Below are 21,912 nucleotides of genomic sequence, written 5' to 3'. Positions count from 1 at the left end.
GGAAAAACAAATATGTCAAATATGAGATTGTGTATAATTTAAAGCGTTTAAAACATCCAGCTCATGTAGCTAGTTTAAGTTTCAAAATACCAAAGGAAAAAAAAAAATACCAAAGGAGGTGAGTGAAAAAAAAATGCAAAGAATATGATATAATGTACCTACAGCACAGAAAATATTTTTTGATTTTTTCAGATTCCTCTGAGAAACAATAACTAGCATTCTTTTATAGTTAGGGTTCTAAGAGGAATAAAATGATGTTCTTGCCCTTGAGAAATGAGGACAATTTATTAATTTTAAAAGCTTGTAAGTATTGTTCTTTTAATTAAAACAGTAATAGTTTAATATACATTTTTTAAAAGTTTGAACTATTAGGCTTACTCTCTCTATATAGTATAGTTAGAAGCCAGGATACTTTTAAATTCTGAACTCTTCATCAGTCTGATTTCTTCCTGTTTGATAGTTTTTCCTAACCCCACAAACATGCCTTTGTTTATGGATTATAAGAGTCCTCTGAAGACTTGAATTGCAACACTTTGTTTCAGATCTCTTCTTTTCAGGATCTTTCTGTCTGTATAGCCTTTTCTTGTACTATTTTAAACTGATCTGAAATTCTAACCTTAGATGTGATAGAACAGATAGATACATATAAACAACAAGACTGACAGGGAATTCACCAAGAAATGTTGGTGGCTGTCTCCAGAAACATAAGTGGTGCCACCCTTCATTTTCTAGTTTTTCTTTTTTGGGATATTTTTCCACATTTACTAGATGCTTGTAAAAAAAGTTGTTTTAAAGAATATGTGAAGTAGCCTTTGATCCTGGTTACTGAAGGCAGCTGAAATTAATTCATGTAACAGCTATTTGCATGTCTAGCAAATTCTGTTCAGATAGAAAATATGAAATTATGATTGGTTGATAAGTGACTACTTAGTCCTTTGTTTTGCTGGTGTGTGGATCACTCTTGAGTCTGGAATCCGATCCTAATTATGACTGCATTCTAGTTCTTAGCATTGGCTCTTAGTTGCAGAAGTTAGACGGATCATATTTCGATCAGTTCTCAGCAGTGTTCTAGCACTAGTCTAACTACTGCACGGTTTAAATTTTAAGAAAACCAGAAAAGAACATTTCGTCTTTATCTTGGGTCCTTTGCCTGGGGAGTTAAAGGATAAAGGGAATACATGGAAGTAAATAGCACTATTTTATTTTTGTTCTGCCTTAGGAAAGCATAATTGGGAAGAAATTTATATGTGGGACTCTGACATCTGTGGCTTTTGCCCTGCTGCTGTCTGTAACTGGTCCTCAGTGCAAAGCTAAGGGGATATCAAATGTTTTTCAAAGATCTGGCCTTAAAATTCTGTATTTTGAACTGACTGGCTCTAAAACAGACTTCATGTGTGAGGATGACTGATACTTTCTGAAATTTTAGTTTAATTTCATTTTTATTACTGGATCATGTCTACAAAATGACCAAAAAGTGCTGGGTTGTTTTTTTTTTTAATAGTCTGGTAATACTGCTATAATACGGGCTTCATGAGTTTATTTTGCTGTTCCCTTTTATGTTGTTATTTCCTCATAATCAGATTCTATTCTCGAACATTTACTCTGTTAGGTGTTGCACCCAATCTTCCAACAATACCCTCAGCCTCGGATTTCAACACTGTCTTATCTAGTGACCAGAATACTTTGGATGGAACACATTCTCAGCATAGTACTAGTCAGGATGATGTGGCAGGTGTAGAAGAAGCCAACCAAGGGTTTCCTGCTGTGCAACTTGCTGATGCACAGGTGAGCCAGTCTGTTTTTCTGTAATTATAGTAACCCCTCATTAGGTAGTTCTTAGCAGCTGGAACTGTCCAGTTATATGCACCTGGGAATTCTGGTGAAAAATCTTTTTTTCTGTGATTGTCTGTCTGAGTCTTCATGCAAAAAAGGAAGAGCCTTTTAAAAGCACATGGGTTAATTACAAATGCAAATTTAGCATCTATAGATCTGCAATAAACCGAAGAATAGCATATAGTTAGTTGTCCCATACAGTAACATTTTTGATATGTGGAGATACAGATCCACTAAATAACATAACTAGAAAGCTAAATTTAATCCTGTCCTTTAGAAGGCTGTGTTAAGTGCTATGTTAAGATTTTCTGAGTGAGCATTTGGGAGGCCCTGAAGATTTTAAAGCAGAGGAATAAAGTGACTAAAACTGTACATGTGGAAGTATTATATAGGTTATTTTATGTGTTAAATGGATTGATGTAGAGAAACTGTAGGTGAAAAGATGAATTATTGAAATAGTTCACATAAGTGATAAATGAGGCTTTTAGCTTAGATGGTTGTGGCTTTGATAAGGTAAAGGCAAAATAACGTGGAGGCCTTATTCAATTGATTAAATATAGGAATGGAGAGCAAAATCCTTTGAAATGAATATTTTAGTTTGAATGATCATAAGGCAAGTGGGCGAGTGGGACCGTTGGTATTAAGAGATGTTATTTTTTCAGGATGAGAGACTCAAGGACAGTTACATACTTAGGAGGAATTAGGAAGATCTCAGTCAGAAAAAGAAAAAGGGTAAACTAATAGAGCAAGATTCAGGGAGGAATGAGGAATGTTAGAATTTAGAGTCATTCAAAGAGACGTTTTAGACATAAAAAATTACTTTTTTTTTCTGAGAAACTAAGAGGGCATTAAGGACAGTTCACAATTATACAGTAAGTTTGCAAATTGGTAGCTTCAATTTTCTCTTACAGTAGAAGGTAATTTATGTTAAGAAATATATCAAGCACTTTTAAATTTTCTTGAGACTTCTCCAAAACATTGGAGTAGTTTTTAGTAGACTTCTCCAAAACATTGGACTTCATTTTTTTTTTTTTTTAATTAAAGGAGAGTGGGAAAATAAATAAGTTTTTGTTGTTTTGGGCTATAGAATACATTAATTGCATTTGTTAGCATTCAATACATATTTCTAGGGATTATTATATTGTTTTACATATAAGACTATAAAATCTAGAAACATGAATATTAAATAATACAGTAAAAAATTCTGTAAGGTGATTTAAATATGTGTAGAGGTTAGGTGCCCTAAAAGGATTGCCAAATAGTGTGGAGGACCTAGTTAAGAGTTTAGGTTAGTGTTGGGGTACCAGTGAATGCAATTATATCATTTCCTCTCATTGTTGCTAGCAGCTCAGCTATAGGAGCAGAAGAGGATTGATCCAAAGCAGATGTAGCAATAAAAATGAGGGTGATAGATAGTTGCTGAAATGGAGTTTTAGCCATGATTATGGGGGAAAGAGGGAGAGAAGTCACATAACTTTGGAACTGAAGTGTTGATTGAGTAATCTGCATGGTCAAAGGAGTCATTCAAGATGATAAATTAGGATTGAAAAGAAAAAGAAGGAAGTAAGTCAGGAATCAGTTTCTGATTTGTATGGGGATTAACAAGAGGGAGGTGTGATAAATAACAAACATTAGGAGAGATAGAGGGTGGTTTGAACCTTGAAGAGGGAAGAGTTTTTCCATGAGAATGAAAGAGTAAAACCTAAGAGAGAATATCCCAAGTAAGTATATAAGGGAGAGAAAATTTCTTCCTAAGATTCTAGTCTAGTGTACAATTGTTTGAATTCTCTATTCTAGGCCTTTAGGCCTTCACAAGGGTAACTTGTCTTCCCAAGCACAAAGAGATGAGATGACCGAGAGATAATTGAACATGTAGACTTAGGTCTTAATACATAAATGGCACTTGTCCATTTTAATGGTATTATTTAACTTCTAGGAAAAGATCACTAAGGGAGAATGTATAGTGAAAGGGTTATCCGAGGGCCATGGAAAGTACTGGATAGCACCTTATTTTGGATGTGGAAGGAGGAAAAGGAACCAGACAGCAAAGAATAAGCAGAGTGATTATAATGATCAACTACTAAACACATATAGTTGCTTCTGTTTGCATTAGCTCTTCGTGACTACAAAATCCGTTAATAAGAGATTTAACCAGAGTGTTTTATTTCCATAAGCATGTATGGTACTTAATATATAAAGAAAGGTTTTTTGTCAGAAAATAAATATTAAATGATTGTTACAACCAATTCATTCCTATATGGAATTTTTTGCCCTCTTAGTTTCTCAGGAAAAAAAAGTAATTTTTTATGTCTAAAACGTCTCTTTGAATGACTCTAAATTCCAACATTCCTCATTCCTCCCTGAATCTTGCTCTATTAGTTTACCCTTTTTTCTTTTTCTGACTGAGATCTTCCTAATTCCTCCTAAGTATGTAACTGTCCTTGAGTCTCTCATCCTGAAAAAATAACATCTCCTTATGGTATTTGGCAATACCATTTAAAAAAAAGTCAGACGTTCATAATATTACATATGAAATGTTTTAAAATTAACATAGGAAGTTGATAAAGTATTCTAGTATACCAGATTTTTATGGAAATGCAGTATATAGTCATGCCTTTTTTAAAAGCATGAAGTAGAATGATTGAAATTAGTTCACAATTTTATTTTCCTTGTAATTTCAGACACTCAGGCACGATGGAGAAATCTTTGTCCTTGTGATTAAAGATAAGTAGCACATAATAGATGCTCAAAAATACTGTTAGGTTTTAACTAAAATTAGAGCTATATTTATTATTACAGGTCCTTTTTTTTTGGCTTCACACTACAGTATTAATACATGTATTGAAGTAGGGTAAGAAAAAAGCCACAGGAAATGATGAATTGTTACTGAAGCTAATTAATTAATGTGTTATGTCTTTTAGGTTGTTTTTAAGCCTCTTCTCAGTCATACAGGAATTCAGTCACAGGATGCAATGCCACTCTGCTACCGAATGTACTTTGGAGAACACCTTTCATTTTCAGGGACTTTGGACTGCCTTAGAGCAGATATTGTAGATTCAGACACAGCCAAAGAGAGAAAAGGCAAAAGAGCAAGAAGGTGTGTTCTTTTGTTCTTTTTGTGTAAAATGTTATACACAGGTTATAATATCTGTTTTTTAACTTTGTTTTCCTCTTATGCTAATGATAAAGTAATTTTAATATTTTAATGAGAAGGTAACTTCCATTTATCAAAAATAAGTTCATTTTATTTTCTTTTTTATTTATTTTTTTAATAACCTCATTTTAAAACTTGTTGATTTTATAGACGATGACACCTGTGTTGAGGCATAGTTTTGTGTCATGTTAGTATGTGTACATGAATCAGCCAAAGTACATTTGTTGTATGTATACTCAGAATTTGTTTACTCTTGTAGTAGCTAAATTTTTATGATCTTATGCATTGTAATTTTATATATTTTACTTATAATTATTCCTAACCTGCATTCTGAATTGACTTGTATTTTCTATTAGAAATAGGGTAGAAGTCATATTGAGAGTATAGCCATGAGAAACAAATACACAGGAATGCTAAATGTAGCATTGTAAAAGTTAAGAACTATCTTTTACTATCATTATTATCAGGGATAGTTCTTTGGTCTCTTTACTGCTTGAATAGGAAATATTATGCCTACTAATAGTATTTGACTAATGAACATGAAATTTTACTTTGCATAGGTCTTGCTTTGTATGTAGGAATAGTAGAATATGGATATAGGTGGCAATTAGGAGGTTTTGCAACATTCTTGGTTTCATACAGTTTGTGTTTTTATAAGGGGGTAGATTAAAAGTAAAATGCACGGGTATACGTGTATCACACAGTTGAATAAGTGAAATGTTTTCCATCTGAAATAATTCTATTTAAAAATGTAAATAATTTGACAAAATCAGTTTAAATGTTTGGATGTCAATATTAATAGAAAAATATAGCTTTCTCAAATTTTGTTTCAGGTGTAGATATCTTAGGATTTTCTAATGACGCAGGATCATGGAAATTGCATTGTCTTTTCTATTCAACATTAGTGGGGAAATTATCTTGGTTTTGTGACCTGGAAAAAATGTTTGTTAAAACATTAAAAGCTGGGATCCCTGGGTGGCGCAGCGATTTAGCGCCTGCCTTTGGCCCAGGGCACGATCCTGGAGATCTGGGATCGAATCCCACGTTGGGCTCCCGGTGCATGAAGCCTGCTTCTCCCTCTGCCTCTCTCTCTCTCTCTCTCTCTCTGTGATATGACTATCATAAATAAAATTTAAAAAAAATTAAAAAAAACATTAAAAGCTCTCTTACTGCTTATTATAAGTGTGTAGGAAAATGCAAAATATAATAAACTAATATTTAGTAAATTATAATTTAAACATTAGAAACATTGAGAATTAAAGTGTCTTTTTTATAAAAATCTCAAAGGATTGTTTGAATAGCTCTTGCCATCTTATCATCATATAACTTGCAATTTAGAAAGAGCATCTTTTCTGTACCTTGGCATAATGCTGTACTCTTTTGTTAAGTATTGATGAGTTTCCAACATTTTTTCCTTGCACTTGTAATGTCATGAAATACCATCATGAGTTCCTTTAACTATGAAGTTTTTTGCCAACATCACTCCTCTGGGATATCGCCATCCTTTTTGTTACCACTTTCCTCTTTATGCCAGTAAGTTTGTCTTCAGTGAGTTCCTCTGGCTGCATATCTGTAGTTTCTAGAGTAATAGAAGTATCCACAATCTCAATTAGTCATTTCTTCTATAACTCCATTTACTTTTAATTTACAACACCAATGTTATCATTATTTTGTTTCATTACTGCATTTTTGTCTTTGCTGTCCAGTTCCCTCTTTTGATTATCCATTTTTGTAAAATGTCATTTCGGTTTGTCACAAAGAGGCAACACAGCTACATGCTTTACTGTCTGTGCATGAAATGAATAACAAATGTACATTGACCAATCACTGACTTAGATAATGTGATTGGTTAATGATCATGATGTACATCTGTTATTTACGTAGTGATTTGTGGAATGAAGAGCTAGCAGCAAGTTTGTACTCTATGCCATTTTTCACAGTAAATTTTAGTTTAAAATTTAAATGGTGTTGTTAGGGGACTGGTATTATAGAACCAAACCATGGCAACTGAAATCCATTCACATTGGAATCATCAAATTCAGACACCAGAGCACTAATACCAACCTACACTCCCTTATTAAATTTAAAAGTTCTGTGTTAAACTTGTATTTCTGTTTGCAATAGCTGACTTCCATATACACACACACAGTGTATGTATCATCCATAGATATAATTAGATTGTATATGTATTAGAATAATTATAGTTTATAGCCTACTTATTGGCTTACTAAATGCTATATAATACTGCCACAGACTAGACTTTCATCTGACCTTACTTTTTATGTTCACAGAGGTTCTTTAAGTGACTTTGAACTTAATTGTCTTTGGCGTAGTTGCACTTAATATTCCTTTACATTTTTATACTATCACATCAGCTCTAAATACTCCACCTTCTTTTTACTGGCCCATGGTTAGCTTTTATTTCTCAGATCTCCTATAATTCCACCTTAAACTCTATTTTTTTGGAGATCTTTGCCACAGTACACTTTTCCTGGTCATTAATTTCAGTTGGATTTTTTTCTTTTTTATAGCACATTATTCATTCTGCTAATTACTGTACTTTATTTTTGGGTTATAGTTTCTTGTACCAACATACATATCCTATCCTGTAAAGCTAGAACAGTTATTAGATTTAGCATAGGTTCTGACATGTAGAAGTTCTTTAAATATCAGTTTCTTCATATCTTTGCTATCTCCAGATAAGATAGTTGAACGTAGTAGAGACTTAATATTTTTTAATTTAATTTTAACTTTGGCTCTATAGTGCCCATACCAACTCCTTACCTGTCTAGCTACTTTGGTCTTAAGTGATTATTTCCTTTTACTTGAATATCTTCTCTTTAAGGCTTTCTTGCCTCCATTATATGTTTTCAATTCTTATTCTGCAGTTGTGGATTATTTTCATTTCTTTTGAGTCGTCTCTCTCCTTTCATTCTATTTCTCAAAATCCAATCTTTCCTTCTCTGATGACACACTTAGCATTGATTGTAGTCTTACTGTGAGCTTGTGCATTTTCATGATTATACCCCAAAGTGGGGTTTTTCTTAAAATAATAAATTCTTTAAGTTAAATTGAGAATATCAAAGCAGCTTCTGTTTCTTTTTTCTACTAGAAAAATTTTACCCGTGTGACTACACATTCATATTGTACATAGGAGAAGAGGGGAAAATACTTTTTATTACAGCTTTGGTAGCTGAGGTTCATTGTTACCGGTAGCTGGTTTACAGAAATCTGAGACAGTTTTGGCTTTTAAATATTAAAATTGACTCTATCATTCCTACATGAAAAGTTTCAGATAAGCAGGAGGATTTGCCCAAATAATTTTCATAGCTTTTTTGTGTGCATTTTTCATTTTTTGTTTCTAGTTGCCTTCCTCACTACTTTCATTTTGGCGAAGTAAGCTGGCAGGGTTTCATTCAAATAGCAAATTAATTTATATAAATGTGATGAAATTAAATATGTAAACAATATATTTAACAGAGGGGGAGAGGATAGTTTAGATAGGTACCCTAATTGACCTATAATTGACTTTAAATTCCATTTACCATTTGGGTGTACCATCATACTGGCAAGAAAAAATGTTTTATTCTTTCACTGAAATAACAAACATGAACCTGATTTTAACTAGTTATGGAATAAGATCAAGAGGGAAGATTTAGAGCCTATTTTCCAACATATAGAAGGTTGGCCTTGTGAAAAAGCATACTTGCTTTTTCTGCTTGATTTCTTGCTTAAAATTATTTAAATGGCTTAATACGTGTTTCACCTTGGAGGTTTTTTGCTAACAAACTAATAAAGGTTGGGCAGCTCTGGAAAAAAGGAAATAAAATCTTGTCACTTTCTTCTTTTTTCTGCATTTTTAGGCAAGGTCATGTGAATCTTCCTCCACTGGAGTTCAAACCAGCGCTGATGTTGGAAACCTTTAGCATCAGTGCTGTTGTGATGGAAAAGTCCGTGTGCACTCCTCAGAACTCTACCAGCGCTCTTTCTTTCCACGATCTCAACAAACGATATTATAATACCTTTCACTGTAACTTCACTATTTCTTGTCAGTCAATAAGCCAGCATGTAGATATGGCTTTGGTTCGCCTTATTCATCAATTTAGTACGATGATAGACGACATCAAAGCAACTCAAACTGACATTAAACTTAGCAGATATACAGCTGGATCGGCTTCCCCAACACCTACCTTCAAAACCAGAAAACACCGGGATTTTCGCTCCTCCGACTTCAGCCGCAGTTCTAGAGGAAGCCTGAATGGTGGCAATAGAGTAAACAATGCAAAGAACAAACGGACCAACAATGAAAATAACAAAAAGGACTCTCGAAACAAAAATTCGTTAGGAAGATCTGAAAGAAGAACTTCAAAGGTGTCCAGGAAAGGCTCGAAAGATGTGGTGGACCATATGACTATCCACATGGATGACTCTGATTCAATCACAGTGTCAGAGCAAAGTGAGCCATCCGCTGAGTGCTGGCAAAATATGTATAAATTACTTAACTTCTATTCACTTATCTCTGATCCAACAGGAATATTGGAAAAATCTTCAGAAACATTTGGACCAGCAGGTAGTGGATATTTTTGTATTTGAAAATTTTCTTTTTAGAACAGCAGTAATACTAAAAGAGGTTGCTGATCACATTTTCTTAGTGTTATGAGTTAGATAATTAAAATGCCGAGAAAATTGCCACTCATCCATGGAGCAAAAATAAGTAATGGCAGTTAGATAATCTGCCACCCCACTGTCCGTCCTTCCACACACAGCACGGTCTTAAAGATTCAGACATACCTGCTTTTAAATACCTGGCTCTCTTATTTACTGTCAATACGATCATGGGAAAATGTTGAAGAATTTTAAAAATCATTTTGGTGAGGAAGAGGGCTGGTTTGAAATGGGAAGAAAGGTAAGATGCTGTTTGAAACTGTCCTTCTGTTTCACAGTTTTCGTATCTAAATCCACATGCTTTGTTTCCTCATAAAGGAGTTCGGAGCCCTACAGAGCCAACATGTAAAGTTGTGTTTGAGAATGAACAAGACAGTAACAGTTTGACTAAGACACAGAGGAAGCGTAGCTTGGTAACTTCTGAACCTCAGCACGTTACTCTAATAGTGTTTGGGATTGGCATGGTGAACCGCACACACCTGGAGGCAGACATTGGTGGGCTAACAATGGAATCAGAACTGAAGAGGATCCATGGCAGCTTTACGCTTAAGGAAAAAATGAAAGGTATGATGGCATTCTAACGCTGCATTTCTACTTTTCTGAAAAAAAGCCAATGCCATGTCTCCAAAATTCCTACTTGGCAGTTTTTCTTCAAAAAATGAACTTTTCCATTTATTTTTATTTTTTTAAAGATTATTTATTTATTTATTTATTTATTTATTTATTTATTTATTCATAAGAGACGCACAGAGAGAGAGGCAGAGACACAGGCAGAGGGAGAAGCAGGCCCTGTGCAGGGAACCCTATGTGGGACTTGATCCCCTTGTCCCCAGGATCATGCCCTGGGCCAAAGGTGGCACTAAACCGCCAAGCCACCCAGGCTGCCCTGGACTTGTCCACTTGTATGGATTGGTGTTAGTCCAATTTTGACGTGTGTGTGTGTGTGTGTGTGTGTGTTTATGAATATATAGAAATAGAAATTAAAAAAATAGTTTTGAAATAATTTAAATTTTACTACAAAAATTTTTTAAATTATACTTTGTCATTGAATGCATTATAGATAAAATGCAACTTTAACAAAGTACAATTATTTTATTTCCAGATTTCATATAATTCTTTTTTCTTACATTTAAGATGTTTTACATCAAAAGATGACTGAAACATGTGCCACTGCTCATATTGGTGGTGTTAATATTGTGCTGCTTGAAGGAATTACACCAAATATACAGTAAGTGTATAGATTTTTATTATTTTCTTAAACTGTTTATTTTAGTTTTATAGGAAACTTAAAATTATTGGATGAATCCCATGTATGATGAGTTTTGAGATATGTATACATTATATTACCAATTACTATCATCCGGTCATTAAGAATATTACCAAATGAAATGTTTTCAGAAAAAAATAATTTTCTCCCTTTTTACAGTTGTTTTACTACATTTGGTTTACCCTTCCAAAAAACTGACTCCAGGTACATTGTCAGATCGTATAACAAGAAAAAATGTTTACAATGCAAACTTCAGTTAAACATTCAACATGCAAAAGCTTACATAATTCAACTTGTTAAAATTTTAGTCAAAAAATACATACTGTTTCTTGATTTTATGTTAAGTAATCATTACTCAAATTCACGCTGGGTTTTAAAACTCTATCTTGCCATTTTTCATTTAAAGAATTTAATAATAAAGCCTATGAGACTCTTCTAATAATATAGGTAAACTTTTTATAGTGAATATACCATACATACCATATTACTTTTCTTTTGATTCTTTGCTCTTAACCTTTTCTTTCTAAGTACTACTCTTAGATCTGTTTTGAATTGTTCTGATGATGATTACCTATATACACAATATATTCAGATCATTAACCTATTATCAATGTATTTAACCACTGACTTTGTTCAAATGCTTGGGAGTATATACTAATTTCCTTTCATTGGAGCAACTATATGTTGTAACTACAAAATATGCTTTGATAATTTAGGTCAGATTTTGAGAATTTGCTCTTTCTTAATATAATTAGTTTAATGTTCTATCATCTTACATTGAATCTGTCATGCTAAATACCACTAGAGGATTTTGTTTAGCTGCATAAAAATTAGGTATTAATCATATATTGATTAGTAACAGTTCTATTCATATTTTAAACATGAGTGATGTGATAACTGTCTTGGAGAACATTTCCTTCAATAGATGGTTAAGGCTGTTGGGGTAGTTTGGATCTGTAAGCCTAGAACCAAATAATATATTTCTTTATAGCTGCCTACATGGTACAGATCGCATTTCCTAAGCAGTCTGGAAAGACCAGGAAATTACAGTAGTTGTGACAGACAAGATCTTTTTTTTTATCATTCAGTGTGGGAGAAGGAATATTATGATATAATTGCAGTCTTACCAACTACCTACTGTGAGCTAGTAGCCTCACTTAGATTACTTTATATAATCCTAATCTGAATTCTGTGAACTGGGATGGTTTTATCCCACTTTACAGAAAAGTAAATTGAGCTTCAGAAAGATAAAAGCAAGTGCCTAAAATACTTAAAATCCTACAGTCAGTAAGAATTGTTGTCTGAATCTGTGCTTCTGCTAAACATTACTCCAGACCTTCAGTTCCATGATTCCATTGGTGGCTCTAAATTTAAAATACATGGTTACTTTAACCTATGCAGCAAGTAAAACAAATTTCTTTAGTTGTCTCAGATATTTTATTTACTCTATCCTCTTGAATTGTTTAGCTCTATTATCTGTTATCTCTTAAGGACTTCACATAGTCTCTAGACTTGCAAAACATAGTATTTATAAAATGGACTTTTTAGGAAGTATTATATAGTTATGTTTCTTGCCTTTGGAAAAAAGCGAAGATCCTTTTTTTTTTTTTTTAATAAAAGTTACGAATTATTCACTACTAGGCTCTGGTAGTTTTAAGACTTTCTGGATTTATTCTTTGATTTTTCATTTCTGATTTCAATTAAAAAGAAATGAAACTAAAAAGCAAATAGTTGAAAATTTTCTTTGAGGGAAAATTTTAAAAGTGGAAAATAAGAAAAGCATTCCAGATGATGGGTCATACTGTAACTAATTTACATATGAATGTTTATTTGCTTCCTTTTTGTTTTCCTGCTTTCTCTTGAATCTTCATCTGTAGACTGGAGGATTTTCCTACATCTCCTACAAGCACAGCCAAACAAGAGTTTCTGTATGTCATATTACTTTTTTTCCCCATGGGCTTTGTGATTAACATAGTATTGAATAGTTTTAAAGAAATATTTAGATTATATGCATGGCTGTGAATGTATATAGTTAGTTATTATATTGTAGCTTTAATATAGATCCTTTTATAGATTAAAGCTTACTGACATTCAAGGAACACACAGAGGTAAGGGCTACCTTTTGATAATTCACGCTTTGTTTTGTTGTTGAACGATTTTAACACTATAGTTATGTGTTGCTTGTGCTTCTTTAAGACACCTCGCTGTTAAAATTTATATTATTGTAAATCCTTCTTAAGGTTTGATGTGATAATAGAAACTAAAAAATTTTACATGAATAAGAGTAATTGCAAAAATAATTATTAAAATATTAATATATGAAAACATTGACACGTCTCAACTTTATAATTTTGTTTTTAAGATGAGCATTAAAGAAAATAAGATGAGGAGAGTTTACTACTCTGTTGACAGATTTTATGTATGGCTTTTACTATATGTGCTTTTATATTTTAACTGTCTTGATTTGACCCAAGTATATCTGATATTTTGTGTCAGTAAGCCCTACTGAGTGCTATTAATTTAAGTATGTGTTACATGAGTCTTACATGCAGGTGGAGATAGAGTAGAGACAATGAAGCCCTGGAGTAAATCCTCAAATTATTTACTCGGCCTGTTGGATCGAGAAGGATGGGACCTGCATTTAAGACCATAGCCTAGACTCAGGAAGTAAAGAAAATGGGGAAAAAGTATTTGCCTCATTAGGCACTGTGGTCATTGTAGCTGATCACAGTGGATCCGAACTTTGTGAGGGTAGACTACCACTGTCAGTGAATTCTTTAACAAGATTGATTGGTCACTTGCTATGAACTTTTTACGTATATGCAGCATGTCTATGGTGCTACAAGTTCTTATAGCCTTCAGAGAGATTTTGACTACTTCTTTCTTGTGTAAAAGTTGTATATATACTATATACTGTGTGATTTAGATTAAGTGACAACTCTGTTCAAGAATTAAAATAAAGGGATCCCTGGGTAGTGCAGCGGTTTGGTGCCTGCCTGCCTTTGGCCCAGGGTGCAATCCTGGAGACCCGGGATCGAATCCCACATCGGGCTCCCGGTGCATGGAGCCTGCTTCTCCCTCTGCCTGTGTCTCTGCCCCTCTCTCTCTCTCTCTCTCTCTCTCTCTGTGACTATCATAAATAAATAAATTTTAAAAAAAGAATTAAAATAAAATTATGAATAGAAAACTCACTTAGCTTGTAAACTATTTAAGTCTTCATTCTGTGTCTCCTTACATCTTTAACACATGCAGTTTGACAGGAGTTAGATATCCTCTATAGTTTCAGGCTCAGTTTGATCAAAATAGATCTATCATGTTGTCCAGCTCAGAAGAAAACCACTCACCTTTTAGTGGTAGGCACCATTTACATAGACTACAGTGTGAAAGGGGCCCTCTGGAGTTAGCACAGAGCACCTGAAGTCCTTAACATCAGAATTTTCATTGGAGATATCATAGTAGGGTCCTTGTAGGAGAGCAGTCAGCCCAATTAGCTTTCCATTCTTACTTTACTGTATACCTGAAATTCTAGTGTTATATTTGTGCTTATATAATCAAAAGAAATATTTAAACAGACTTCTGTCTATAGATTATAAAGGTAAAGCAGTGACATAGGTATAGAATTTTACTGTCATAATAACAAGACAGACTTCATTGTATGTTTAGTTTCATTGAGTAGATGGATGCTGTTCACAAGTGTAAAATCATTTGCATTTTAGCACCATCTGAGTGTTCTGGCTTATGCTGAAATTGAATTTAAAATGAAATCTCATTAATGATAAAAGTAGCTTTATCATAACATTTAAGAAAAGATTCCAAATTCAGTAGTCAATATCCCAGAATCTATTCTCATGCTTGCTAGACCAATTTCATATCTTAACTTTTTTTTCTAGTCAGTGATAGTCTCTGAGAAATAGTTGCCTTTGTAGAAGAAAGCTATATAGTTCGCCAGTAATCATTTTTTAATTTTATATAATACTTGCATTTCATTTGTCTGTAAATAATCAGCACCTCTAATAGAGCCATTGTTATGCTTCTCAAGGTTTACTTTAATAAAAGTTAGATGTGATAAATCGATTGTTTAGATCCATGAGACTGTAAATGAATTCTTAGTAAATCCTCTATAGCCTAAGTCGAGATAAATATATGTGAACTGACCTGTAGTTAATACGAAATTTGCATTTTATGTGTTGTTTTGCTAAATCTATTGTCAAGAATCTTTTGCCCATTTGAAAGATAATATTTATGTTTGAGGCTGTCCATTTACTAACTGGGCCTTTACTGGTGCAGTTCATTGATGTGAAGCTTTCCATTCTATACGTCAAAACTGCTTTATCACGGCTTCTATATACATGACTTATCACATGTTGTCTGTGGAATTCCACAGCTGTAGTGTTGGAAGTCATTCCTCAGCTGTACTTCTTTCCTCTCACTAATTTCACAAAATTCAGTGAGTGCCTACCATGCTTAAGGTACTGTTGTAGGCATTAGAAGAGAGAGCAAGAAATCAAGAAGTACCTTTGCTTTATGTCTGTATTAATTAGTAAAGCTTACTAATTTTTAACTAAGTAGTTATTTATTATGAATTTTTCTTCTATCATTCCTTTGACCCTTGTTAAAATCTTAAAAATGAAAAACGCAAGTTAAATTTCTTCTTTCCCGTATATTTCTTCCAACATATTATATGATTGATGAATTCCTTTGATTAAATTCTAAGAAGTACAGTATTTTATTATATATTATTTATTTTAAATCCCTAAAATAAATTGGGGACAAAAAGAGGAATTCTGAATGGAGGAAAAATTAAAATGGAATTTTGTGAGCACATACATGTTTTCTTCTGTAAACTCCATTAAAGATATGGAATGATTTTGAGTGCCAACAATATAAGATAAATGCATTTCAATGCTTTTATAAAACTTTTCCTCAATACATGATTTAAATGCATGAAAAATCTTAAGTCATTTAGTTCATTGAATGATTTTTAAAGCATCACCTTACTACTTTTCAACATTTTTCTTTTTTTGGCTATATTTTAATGGTCCTCCTTTTTTATTAATAGAACTGTAGTGAAGTGTAGTATTGCCAAGTCACAAGCCCTCTACAGTGCCCAGAGAGGGTTGAAGACTAACAATGCTGCCGTGTTCAAAGTAGGAGCTATCAGCATCAACATTCCCCAGCACCCTGCCACCTTACATAGCATGATGGTTCGAAGTTCCCACCAACTATCTAAGCAGATCTCAGATCTTATCAGACAGCCTTCTACAGCGTAAGTTATTTCTTCAAGTTCTGGTTCCATGTGATACTTCAAATTGATCTTTGGTGTGTTAGCAATAGTTTGGAGGAAGACAGAGGGTTTCATTCAAATATTGACCAGTATGAACTATGGTGCAGTTGGAAAATAGCCACATATGTTTGTGGAAGAATCCTATGGGATATAAAGTACTTTGTCACAAATGCAATCGTCCGTGTTCTGTATTGCATCGATAAAGCTTAAGAGATCCCAGAGATTTGTGGATATCATAAGAGGTACTAAAAAAAAAAGCAAATCGACAAATTCTAGGACTGTATCAATCCATATTTACTTGAAACTCATTGTAATTTATGACTGCATAGATTTAAAAACTACAGTGGCCATTTATGTCCCAAGCATGGTTTTGTGTATACTGTATATGAAATTGTTGTACATGGTTCAAGGCATGATATGATCATGCCACATAAATATTATAAAGGTTGGTAAACTGGATCTTTGTACGTTCACTGCTATTCCCTGTCTCTATAGCTCTTGTTCATGGGTATGCATTGCCAAGATTTATTCCTGATCCTCAAAGCTATATAACTAATGAATAATTAGTAAATATATGATAAATAAAAGGTAAAAAAAAATTATCTTATTATGATCCTTTTGCCTAACCTATAGGGTAGAAAAACATCAGTGAGTCTTTTTCCAGTGTCCTAAAGCAGTGATATTTCTAATTGTTTTATTGAGCTTTAATTCTATTCATGTCGAGTTGAGTAAGTAGTAATAATTTAAATATGTTTCTCCTGTTAGTGGAGTATGTAATCCAAAATGGGTACATAAGACGTAGTTTAAAAATATGCCAAGGAACTTTTCTTTATTATAATGTATTGGAAACAGAGTGTAATAGTTTAAAAAAATGAGACTCTTGTCAAAGTGAATTAAAATCCTGGTTTCACCATTTTCTAGCTAGGCTTCCTCATTTGTGAAGCAGATAATCATACCTACTCAAAGGTTTTTGTGAGATAAATGAATAAATGATGAAACACACAGAACACTAAGAATATTACCTGGCACATAGTAAGTGCTCAAAAAATTATTGTTATTGTATATATTGTTATTAATAGTGATAGTGATAGTAGCAACAGTAGTAATATTACAATATTACAATCAGTAGTAGAGTACAATGCTTAAATCAGAATTTGGAATCAGACAAACATGAGTTTTAACTCTAGTTTCACAATAATATGAATGGCTTTCACAGCATAACATTCATTTGTATTGTTATTACTTCTTGTTTACTTTTCTAGATCATCATTTTTCTATGGTTTTTTTAGGAAGTCTTCAAGTGGGCTTGAATTAGATAATCTCTGTTAATTTTTGCTATTTTTCATTGATAATTCTAATAATTGCATACAGTAAAATGGTAGCTGTTCTAATTGTGTTTTTTAAATTATTTTTTTGCTTTATAGCCCTCAGCCCATGAAAGAAGATATTGCAACACCCCTACCTTCTGAAAAAACCCCAACAAGTGTTAATCAAACTCCTGTTGAAACAAATGAATTTCCTCAGCTACCTGAAGGTTTAGAAAAGAAGCCCATTGTTCTTAAATTCAGTGCCATGTTAGATGGTATAGCCATTGGAGCAGCACTTTTACCATCTCTGAAAGCAGAATACAAAATGGGAAGAATGAGAAGTCATGGAATGACAGGTAATGTTACATTTTGAATTCAGCCCCTTAAACTATATGATTGGTTTGAGAAATAAGTAATATTTTCATGAAAAAGTACACTTGTTTTGTAGATCTTGCATGAAAATTTAAATAATTTTAATCAGAGTACTTTTAAATTTCATTAATAATGTACTTCAGCCAAGTAAAAAAATACCAGTTACACCTTCCTTGAGGACTCTGCTTTTATTTGAACTCTGCAGAGCTATTCAACTATTGAGGTCATTTCTGATCAAACTAAAGTTGAATATGTTTCTATACCTGTTAGCTTCTTTATAGTCTGAATAACTTGGTTTATTTTCACATTGGGTGAATTTAGCTCATATCAGAGGTTATTTGGCTTTTTCATAATAGCTACTTCTATAAGGTTTTGTGATCCTTATATACTCTCTCCAAAAGTTTTTTGCTATTGTATTTTTATTCTGAAACATAATACAAAATGTGTAAATTATTTACACAGTTTCAAGTATAATAAAGAACTGTGATCTTACCAACCAGTTAAACAAACTGAAAATGAAAACATTACCGGTATTGTGAAGGCTCATTCAATGAATATTATCACTACCACATTTTCTTCATGACTGCCCACGAAATAACCATTAACATGAATTTTGTGTTACCCATTCCTTTGCTTTTCTTTATAGTTTTACCACATATGTATATACTCGTAAATGGCTTATGTTCTGAACTTATTTGTATGGATTTCCACTAATGTATTTTTTTAAAGATTTTATTTGTTTGAGAGAGAGCATGAGCAGGGAGGAGGAGCAGGGGGAGCAGGAGAAACAGGCTCCATGCTGAACAAGACAGCCCAAAACAGGGCTCCATTGCAGGACCCTAGGATCATGACCTGAGCTGAAGGCAGATGCTTTTTTTTTTTTTTTTTTTTATTTTCATGCAGACTTTAATTCTTTTAAAAGCTGAACAAATCTTTTAAAGACAATTACCTGCTTTACAAAATGGTCTTTTATTCTCTTTTCCATAGTCCATTTTATTTATTTATTTATTTTTATTTTGTTTTAATTTATTTTTTATTGGTGTTCAATTTACTAACATAGAGAATAACCCCCAGTGCCCGTCACCCATTCACTCCCACCCCCCGCCCTCCTCCCCTTCTACCACCCCCAGTTCGTTTCCCAGAGTTAGCAGTCTTTACGTTCTGTCTCCCTTTCTGATATTTCCCACACATTTCTTCTCCCTTCCCTTATATTCCCTTTCACTATTATTTATATTCCCCAAATGAATGAGAACATATAATGTTTGTCCTTCTCCGACTGACTTACTTCACTCAGCATAATACCCTCCAGTTCCATCCACGTTGAAGCAAATGGTGGGTATTTGTCATTTCTAATAGCTGAGTAATATTCCATTGTATACATAAACCACATCTTCTTTATCCATTCATCTTTCGTTGGACACCGAGGCTCCTTCCACAGTTTGGCTATCGTGGCCATTGCTGCTATAAACATCGGGGTGCAGGTGTCCCGGCGTTTCATTGCATTTGTATCTTTGGGGTAAATCCCCAACAGTGCAATTGCTGGGTCGTAGGGCAGGTATATTTTTAACTGTTTGAGGAACCTCCACACAGTTTTCCAGAGTGGCTGCACCAGTTCACATTCCCACCAACAGTGTATGAGGGTTCCCTTTTCTCCGCATCCTCTCCAACATTTGTTGTTTCCTGCCTTGTTAATTTTCCCCATTCTCACTGGTGTGAGGTGGTATCTCATTGTGGTTTTGATTTGTATTTCCCTGATGGCAAGTGATGCAGAGCATTTTCTCATATGCATGTTGACCAACTGAGCCACTCAGGCACCCTCCACTAATGTATTTTTTAATTGGAATGTTGTTGTTGTTTTTTTCTTTTTGCTGTACATTTTGTTTGAGATTCACCTGTTCATTCATGTATCTGCTGGTTCATTCATTTTTCACTGAAACGTAAGAGTCCATTCAGTGATTACATTACAGTTTGTCTACTATTGATAGATATTTGGCTCCTTTTATTTTTTTGCTATTATATTTGTTCTCATGCCCATCTCTTGGTACACATGTGCATGAGATTCTCAAGGGTATTTACTTAGGAGTGGTATAGCTAGACTATAGGGTAAATGCATCTTCAGTTTTATTAGAAAGTACAAAACTGTTTCCCAAAGAATTTGTGTTCACCAGTATTTATTGTCCTTCCAGTATTAGATGATAGTTCCCATTATTCCATATCCTTGTCAACACTTGGTATATTCTGACTTTTAAATTTCTGCTCTGTCTGGTAAATGTGGAATGGTATCTCACTGTGGAGTTAACTTATATTTCTGTAATTAAGCTGAATTTTTTTATGTTATTAAAATATCCTTATGTATTTTCTTATATGAAGTGCCTCTTGATGGTTATTGTTTTTTGCCCATTTTACAATTGAGTCATTTGTATTTTTTTGTTGTTCACAGGAATTATTTATATGTTTTACATGTTAAACTTTTAATATTGTAATATTGATATTATATATTTGTATATATTTACCATCTTATGAGAGGCTTATTTCACATTGTCTTTTGACCAATAGATATTCTTAGGTTTTTTTTGTTTTTTTTTTTAATTTTTATTTATTTATGATAGTCACACAGAGAGAGAGAGGGGCGGAGACATAGGCAGAGGGAGAAGCAGGCTCCATGCACCAGGAGCCCGATATGGGATTCGATCCCGGGTCTCCAGGATCGCGCCCTGGGTCAAAGGCAGGTGCTAAACCGCTGCGCCACCCAGGGATCCCGATATTCTTAGTTTTAAAGTAATTGAATTTAGCAATATTTTCTTGTATGATGTGTATTTTTATATGTTAAAGAAATCCTTAACTTCTCAGGATTATGAAGATATTATCTTATATTGTCTGTTAAATGTTTTATATTGTCTGTTAAATTTTGCTTTTAAGTTCTTAATCTATGTGGAATTATTTTTTTCTTTAATTTGGTGTAGATTTATCTTATGAATTATTGCAGCATCAGTTATTGACTGATTTGTCCTTTTTTTCAGTGATACATAGTCCGTTTTTGTCAACTCTTAAGTGTTCATATGTGTGGGGTCTGTCTCAGAGTTCTTTATTATGCTTCATTGGCCGATTTGCACCACCTATTTATAATCTCATATTGTTACCTGACAGTTCCTTTTTAAGGAGTTATCTTGGTTATTTTTGATTACTCCTTCATATATGTTTTGGAGATCAGTTTGTCAAGTTCTCTGAAAAAGCCTATTTGAATTCTTAGAGGAATTAAATCTGTAGATTCACTTGGGGAGAATTGGCAATATTGATTGATACTGAGAATTAATGCAATATTTAACCTTTCTATTCTTGAATATGTATTTCTTTGTCTCTTTAGGTCTTCAGTGTTTTTCTACAAAGTTTAAAATTTTTTAATTAAAGGTTTTGCACCTGTTACAAAAAATGTCATATATATTTATCATTTGATATGATTATCATATATCATTTATATTTATTTATATAATACATATATCCTATAAATACCTTACGTTGTTGTTATTGTTTAGTAATTACAAATGTGATATTTTGTAAAATTGCGTTCTCTAAACTGGTGGGGATTTTGTACAAATGCACTTGATTTTTTATGGTAATTTTATACTCAGCAACCATGGTAAATTTTTTCTTTTTATTGCTAATAAGATTCTTTGGAATTTCCTAAGTAGATACTTGTTCCATGTGCAAATGATACTTTTGTTTATTCCTTTCTAGTCTTTAAGAATTTTTATTTCTTTTTCTTATTGCGCTTCTGCTACAATGTTCAGAAAAAGGGGATATTACAGGCATCCTTGTCTTACTCTCATTTCTTAAGGGAGTTGGTATTTCACCAATAAATGCGATGTGGGGTGTAAGGGTTTGCTAGAGTCCCTTTATCAGGTTAAGAAAATTAATTTCTATTCCTAGTATACTAAGAGTTTCTATGAAGAAAAATTGGTGAATATTATCAGATGCTTTTTTCTACATCTGTTGAGATTAAAGTTTGTTTTCTCCTTTATGCCATTAACAA

General features: G+C 33.2%; 1 protein-coding gene across 4 annotated transcripts in view; it reads left to right on the top strand.

The window, feature by feature from the left end:
* Positions 1 to 21,912, top strand: part of KIAA1109 (transmembrane protein KIAA1109 homolog) — a 210,643-nt gene that overhangs the window by 123,354 nt on the left and 65,377 nt on the right. For 3 of the 4 annotated variants that reach the window (XM_038564744.1, XM_038564747.1, XM_038564746.1), the window contains 8 exons: positions 1,610 to 1,785; positions 4,755 to 4,930; positions 8,851 to 9,557; positions 9,971 to 10,216; positions 10,787 to 10,880; positions 12,797 to 12,847; positions 15,979 to 16,185; positions 17,628 to 17,866. In XM_038564744.1, the coding sequence (XP_038420672.1) occupies positions 1,610 to 1,785; positions 4,755 to 4,930; positions 8,851 to 9,557; positions 9,971 to 10,216; positions 10,787 to 10,880; positions 12,797 to 12,847; positions 15,979 to 16,185; positions 17,628 to 17,866 (1,896 nt within the window). The remainder of the gene's footprint in view (positions 1 to 1,609; positions 1,786 to 4,754; positions 4,931 to 8,850; positions 9,558 to 9,970; positions 10,217 to 10,786; positions 10,881 to 12,796; positions 12,848 to 15,978; positions 16,186 to 17,627; positions 17,867 to 21,912) is intronic. The other variant, XM_038564745.1, reaches the window with a different exon arrangement.

Source organism: Canis lupus, chromosome 19 (assembly GCF_011100685.1).
Source record: "Canis lupus familiaris isolate Mischka breed German Shepherd chromosome 19, alternate assembly UU_Cfam_GSD_1.0, whole genome shotgun sequence".
Classification (NCBI taxonomy): domain Eukaryota; kingdom Metazoa; phylum Chordata; class Mammalia; order Carnivora; family Canidae; genus Canis; species Canis lupus.
Note: the sequence above shows the minus strand (reverse complement) of the source record. Positions and strands in the feature narration are given on the sequence as shown.